At 39.5% G+C, this 6,978-nt stretch overlaps 2 protein-coding genes across 4 annotated transcripts in view; one reads left to right on the top strand and one right to left on the bottom strand.

Annotated features, from left to right (window-relative positions):
• Positions 1-1,171: 1,171 nt before the first annotated feature.
• LOC138057667 (uncharacterized) lies at positions 1,172-4,264 on the bottom strand. Of its 2 annotated transcripts, none has more exons than XM_068903601.1 (2): positions 4,244-4,264; positions 1,172-2,656 (listed from the first exon to the last, which is right to left on the bottom strand). In XM_068903601.1, the coding sequence occupies exons 1-2, from the start codon at positions 4,247-4,249 to the stop codon at positions 1,517-1,519; spliced, it is 1,146 nt and encodes a 381-aa protein (XP_068759702.1). In that variant the 5' UTR covers positions 4,250-4,264; the 3' UTR covers positions 1,172-1,516. The 2 variants fall into 2 exon arrangements, with proteins under 2 accessions (XP_068759702.1, XP_068759703.1); XM_068903602.1 differs by lacking the exon at positions 4,244-4,264 and adding an exon at positions 3,860-4,237 and having other exon boundaries at positions 1,173-2,656.
• Positions 4,265-4,324: 60 nt separating this feature from the next.
• Positions 4,325-6,978, top strand: part of LOC138057394 (target of rapamycin complex 2 subunit MAPKAP1-like) — a 40,605-nt gene continuing 37,951 nt past the window's right edge. The window contains exons 1-3 of one of the 2 annotated variants that reach the window (XM_068903424.1): positions 4,325-4,498; positions 4,668-4,782; positions 5,945-6,038. In XM_068903424.1, coding sequence (XP_068759525.1) covers positions 4,710-4,782; positions 5,945-6,038 — 167 coding nt within the window. In that variant the 5' untranslated portion in view covers positions 4,325-4,498; positions 4,668-4,709. The remainder of the gene's footprint in view (positions 4,499-4,667; positions 4,783-5,944; positions 6,039-6,978) is intronic. The other variant, XM_068903423.1, reaches the window with a different exon arrangement.

Here is a 6,978-nt window from a genome sequence, read left to right as displayed (position 1 = left end):
AATCATATAACGAGCTTGAGCTGCCTGTGGTGACTCGCAGCGATCTCGTCCCACAAATTGCTCTGGCATCGCAAAGCAACGGTACGAATCGCCATGAAAACACCACAGACTTAAGGCCTGATAAATTTCCTATCACATCAACTCCACTCCGGGACCACACAGCGATTTTTGGCGGATAAATTTCAAATAATGTTCGGCTTTCTATAATCTTCCCATGCGTTCAGCTAGATGTGTGGCTACTTCCGTTATAGCTTGATGGCGATCATATTACATTCTGCACTCTCATTGGCCAAGTGTTTCAAATTGTCTAATGAGAGTGCAGAATATAATACGATCGTAATCAAGCTATAACGACCGTAGCGGCCGTTGGCAAAACCCGGACCGGATCGGATCGGATCGGATCGGACCGGACCGGGGTCGATAAAACTCGGACCGGATCAATAACAAAATTCCCGCCCAAAGTAGACACATGAAATCCCTGGGTCACCAGCTAAGGTTACTTCCGACCTTCGCGGATGTCCTTCGGGAAAAATTCGTACGCGCGTTAGTTTCAATAAAATCCTAACAAACTATACATCAGAAGAAAGCTCAATAAATGTCGTTTACGATAAAACTATTGTTTAAGAGAGTTTTCCTTTTGGTAATTGTCAGGATCGGAGCCGGTAAGAGGTGAAACCGTCGAGGGTTCTTCTATTAAATTTATCGGGTATCGGATGCCGCAGCACGAGCAAAATCACTGGACACTGTTATTCACAAGGCATCGATCAACAAAATGTTGTCAGGAAATTCCGATATTTAAAATATTTTCCCCATCGCGTCCATTTACACAACACATCTCACATATTTTTGGTCACTCCAACCCTAACCCAAACTCCACTATTTAGAACAATACATATTAACATAAAATCACTATTTGTAAAGATTTGCTTTGAATTAAAATTTTATCTAAGTTTTAAAAATCAAATGCTGTAAGAAAGCTATTTAACATAATCTGTGCTCAGACCTAATAGACCATTTTACAGTTGAGTGCTTAGTCGCCTGGCCTTTGAATGAAAATGAGGCTAGAGGTGACCTTGTTTTGATAGAAACCTCACTGCATTTCTTATGTAAATTGTTACTTATTAGCATGAGAACAGTATCATTAACATAAGAGAAGCAGTGAGGTTTCTATCAAAGCAAGGTCAACTCCAGCCTCACTTTCATTCACAAGCCAGGTACCTAAATGGTCTATTACACTAGATAAAGCCAACGATGCAGCCTTTGGTGATCAGTATTTGACATACTGCAAAATTCCCCTATGTCCCCACTCCCTGCGAAAATCAACCATACGAGGCTGATGTGCATGTTCCTAGCCATTAAGCATAGATTATGAAAACTACTGGTTGAAGTTTGCTTTCCCCCAGGTACTTTTGCTGTAAAACTGCAAACCTGGAAAATCAATCATGAAGAGAAAGTCCCTCCTGAGAGATTTCTCAAGGGGACCTTGGGAGAGAAGGCTTAGTGTGCCCATGACAAATCAGTTTGAACCCCAAATCAAGTTTTTCCTTTCTGTGATAAATTTGCTGTAGTTCCTTTCACAGAGTTGAATCTTCTCAATGAAATAGTTTCTGTTACAAATGCTCTGGTAAAGATCGGCCTTCACTACACAAACATCTTCAAACCTTGCTGGATCTACACTGTTAAAATTCCCACCCTCAGCTAGCAAAAGATTAATGATGCTGTCCTCTGGTTCCCAAGGACGGAAGTTGTCGTCAAACATGATATGGTGAACTGAATCATCATTGGGGTCCACCAACAAGGGCTTCCCAGCAGAAGAATGGAAATTTTGTGACTTCCACCAATCGTAATCCTCAACAAATAACTTGATGCCATTTGCTTGACTGAAGTACTTGTATATATCTGATAAATTTGACAACTCCAGGTGGTCCTCTGGACATCTCATTCTAATTTGACAGCTAGACCTACTTATTTCACCCCTTGTGAAGTGAACTTTGTATCTCTGACTGTTCACAGGATCACCACTTCCATGGGTGTCCTGTGGATTTTGCAACATCGCGTGCCTTTGTGCAAGAAAATCCATTGTTGCCTGTATCACAACCTGACCATCGTTGCCAAAAGTACGGTAAACAATAGCAAAGTCCCTTTGACTTTTACACAAATGTTCCAAAAGCATGTAAAAGGATGGCACGATATTGTGATGTGGCACTCCTTTCTTGTCTCTAAATGAAGGCATCTGAATCCCATTTCTTCCTTTGATGTCCCCAGGAAATTCCAGAGCACCAATCATTTGGTCAAAATATTTCCTAAATGGCCTCCCAGGCTCATTTTCAGTGAACATTCTAATGTAGTTTTTAAAGTCACTTCTTGGCTTCCCTCTGAACTTAGTTCTTGCAAATTTGTAGTACGAGATTGAGTTGCAATCTGGTTGTTTGACAGATATTTCACCAGAACTCTTCCAATCTCCCTTTTCGTCGACTATTCCCCAAGCTACCTCAGATAGGTACTCATTCAAAGTCCCTTCAGGAGTCACAGACTTTGTAATAGAATCACCAATGAAAACTGTGTTATTTACATCAAGGTGAAGCACAAGCTTGCGGCAACTGTTTTGACTTGCCTGACCAATGTCATCTGCATCCATCATGCTTGCAAGGTCACACTGTAATTAAAATAAAATCAAATTTAGCTTTCTCCCTATCAAAGGAAACTAGTTTTTGCAATATTGTGTTGTCCAAGGAAGGAGAGATGTTTTTTGCAAAAGCTAAATTTAAGGGCATAAATGGGATTCAAGACTGGCTTAACTCTTTCATGCCTGAGGCGTTCGCAGTTGATGAGCAAATTTGTCTGACCTTAGAGAGAGTAAAATCTATATAAACTGTCTCTATCAGGAATGTCACAGGCTCTACAGTTTGTAAGGAATATGCCAACAACAGACTGCAGACTGCCGACTGCCTACAAATAGCGCTGATAAAAAGGGATTTACATGTAAGTCTAAGCACCCATTTCAAATAGTGCTGATAACAGTATTAATTTATTAATACATGTACGGTAAGTATAAGCACCCATTTTAAAATGGTCTGCGTTTTGGGGTTTACAACTATGCAGAGAAAGTAGATCTCAGCAAGTACTTGTGGTATCCAAAAAGAAAATTGGGGGTAACCATGCATTTGTCAGAGATAAATTAAGCTTCAATTTGAGAAAGAATGCCATACATGCAGCCTTCTCAAAACCGGCCGGTCAACGGCTCAATGAGCCACCTCCTCAGAAAGTTTGACCGTCTCTTTCCAGTCAGAAAATGTCTTATTTTTATTACGACAGGTGAGGCAGAAAGAGAAAACAGACGACACAATTTTAGCTCTAAAGTAATGTCACTGGAGATGATATAAAGGCTTGCAAAAATGCTTGTTTGACATACAAATTGGCATCCGCAATATTTTTTTGCGTGGTGCATGTGAGCTGTTTATTTAACTAACATTCGCGTATTTCTTATTAGATACCATGCAAGTGTCAATTCCATATGTGAAATTTCGTCACTTTAAATCCCCCAGATTGCATTAAATTGCATCTGTGAGTGTCTAAATTTCAAAAATTTCCTAGGAGAACATGCCTAGCTTGCGCCCTTTGGGCACTCGCTTAGGTGCCTTTGGCACCAAAACCGTCTCCACTTTCCTTATAACCTGCTCCCCAAAAACATTTTGAGAAGGCTGTACATGGCTTTGTATTTTACAGCTTTTTACAAATATTGTTCAAGAATTTATTATCTTTGAAAAATGCGTGGTTAAGTTCACTTTTCTTCTTCGATTTCAATAAGACTTGTTAAGATCTACACTTCCCGCATGATCATAAACCGGGGCAAAAATACCTTTGAATCAGTAGGCTCCGTCCTTAATCATGCAAAAACTGCGTCATCCGGGGCTCGATTTGGCCACAGAATGCTTGGTTTGTTAATAATGCACTGGCACTGCGTTACACCTTTTCTGCACTCACCACTGCACGTGTTACCCGGAAACTATATTAACATCTATATTTCACGCTTTATAACGACAAACAGATCAAAGAATGTCGTTACGTTCTTAACAGTTAGCTATCAAATAATTTTTCGTAGCCTACAGACTGGATTACACTACTTAAAAATTTAACCACGAAGTAACGATTGAAAGCTATGGATGAAATAATAAAATGAGTAATATTGACGTCAGTTACGACAATCCAGGCAACTTTTTTTTGTGAAATCAAAAAGACTCACCCTCATTCACCATTCACCATATAGATAGTGTAAAAGTAACCAAGCCTGTAACCAAGGGGAACAGTATATGTTCCCATATATGAAGTATTTATTTTCTGAAGACAAACAAACATGGCGGCGATGGTAGCCATTCCTGCAGGTAACGTTTTGGAGTGTTTTCTCAAAGAGAAAGAGCTGGCCATTGTACTTCATCCTCACCATTGAGTGCAGTGAAATGAGTTCTTTTGTTGCTTGCATGAAGCGAAGACACAGTAGGTGGGTAGAATGGAAAATCAAATATTATAAACGAAAACCAATCAAGCTCGCATGAATTTAAATTTTATATGGCATTTAAGCTTCATTGTTTGGTTAAACTGAACCTTATAGTCTCCTAAAATTTGACCACTTACATCTCAGAGCCTTACTGAGGAATTTCTTCTCTTAGCTTGTGGTAACGCAACGTCGATTCAATTTGAAATCTTGGGCGATGGCATTCTTGGATGATCCCGATTTCATCATAGCTCACATTCGCCATTCTTGTGTCATAACAGATGATACAGGTGAGCATTCCTGTTTGTTGTTAAGTCTTTTAGGGTTAGAAGAAATCCTGACCCTCTGGTTAACTTTTGAAAAATACTGTAACATCCAAAGGCAACGTCTACACCTGGTTGGGGCTGGGGTTAGTTAGGGTGGCTCCAGTGTCGTTCTGGCTGCATTCTTTACAGTCAGCAACGAAACTAAAAATAGCTTCCTTAGGCTCTACCTTTACAGTTAGCGGGCTGGACAATCTGCGAGCCAGCGAGTCATATGAGCTATGCAAATTTCGCATTAAGTCTAAGCACCCATTTCAAATAGCGCTGATAAACTGTTTTCAAGTCTAAGCACCCATTTTAACATGGTTACCTTTCAACAACTGTGTGATTCGCATGTTAACTCGCCACCTTGGCTCGCATGATGCACAGCCAATTGGCTCGCATGCCTCTCATGCCTTGCAGCCATGGCTCACACATTCTCCAAACTCTACGGTTAGCATTCAATATTGATCAGTGTTTACTGGATCTATTCATCAGGGACTTTGGCTTATTATCTAGAAGCTAACCCACGCAAGAGGATCACCCTCGGGCAAGCCAATTCAATTTTATTGAGAAAAAAGTTGACCCCTTTGCCCAAGTCAAGAGCTGGCTGCCATTTTGTTTACCGGTGTAAATGTAGAAAAGATGGCGCAGCACGGTAGCTTTAGTAGGCAGAGGACCCTTCTTCTTCCCAGGAAAACTTTTCCCTTGTAAACAGGGCTGCAGCCAATTCTTCTTCACTTATGGCTGTTGTTCCTAATATCTGACAGCGTACATGTAAACACTACATTGTATAATCATTTCTGAGCTATTATATCAAGGTAATCACCTTTTCTGGCAACCAACCATCCGGTCTGTTACCAAGTTGACAGCATGGTTCCTTCAGTACATGTACAGCTGTATGCTGTTATCTGATAGTAGAAAACCATTGAATCAGTTGTACAATTGTACATGTAGTTGACAGTATGGTTCCCACGCTGTTGCTGTGTACAACTGTACCTCATTATAAATAAAAGGAAAAGACCCTTGAATCAGTCGTAGTTTTATAAATAATTAATATGTTATTGTAAGAATAACATTAAATCAACAGTTGTACAATGTACGTGTATTTAATTCAGCTTATGCAAATATAATTATTATCCAATTAAAGGCATGTGTGAACAAGTGATCATGAACGAAGAAATAGAAAACGAGAAGGCAATTAAACATCGCAAGCTCCTCATTGGAAGATACTCCATGGATAGGTAAGTGGTTAACTCAATACAGAATACTACATGCAAATATAATGATGTGGATCGCACTTACTCTAAGGACGCTTTCCATTTGACAAAACCGACCGGCCACTGAGACCGGGCATTTGGAAGGACTATCTCTACGACATCTTCAAATCAACACACTTCGAGGATGATATATTCTCCTCCAGAAGAATGCAAGGGATTTTCATGCAAGTGTTCCTTCAAACTGTTGCATTTTCTTTGCAAACTGACGGGTCTGGCCAGCCAGTTCTGACAAAAAGAAAGCGCTCTGAGTATGTTAGTGGTAAACCTGTGATGTGGCTGTGCTCTGATTTAAGCAAACCTAGCCAAGTGAGACAATCATACACATCATTGTTTTAGTTCAAATTTTCTCCTGGTTCAAATTTTTTTTTTAAACCAGTTCAATTTAGATTTTCCTTGTTCTCAGATTACAGTATAAGAAAAAACAAAACTGAACTGTTTTGAAATATTTTACAGTGCAACGCGCCTTACCGTGGCCACCCAACAAACTTTCATGTTTGACAACTACACTGTATTATTTTGTAAATATGTCAACTCATGCAACGGTGTTCAACTTACAACCATATGAACTTTGCAAGGAGGAGTGACTGTCAATCAAATTTGCGCACCCTTATTGGCGGATAATTTGTAAGGAACTTCGTTAGGAGGCCACGGTAAGGCGCATCGCACTATAAACCAAGAAAAAATTTGAATGACAACATACACCAACTTTATTTAATACCTTGAAGTAAAATGAAAAGATCATTTTTATTATTATGTCTCTGAGAAAGAAAAGTGAAATTAAGTTAGGAAATGTACTGTATGTAAAAATATAATTTTACATCTTAGATTAACTCACACGATTGATAACATACAGTAACACTCATTATACATGCATACATGTACGTGTATTACAAGGACATTTTTG

The sequence above is a fragment of the Montipora capricornis genome, chromosome 7 (genome assembly GCF_036669925.1).
Source record: "Montipora capricornis isolate CH-2021 chromosome 7, ASM3666992v2, whole genome shotgun sequence".
NCBI classification, from domain to species: Eukaryota; Metazoa; Cnidaria; class Anthozoa; order Scleractinia; family Acroporidae; genus Montipora; species Montipora capricornis.
This window is presented reverse-complemented; position numbering and strand designations above follow the sequence as displayed.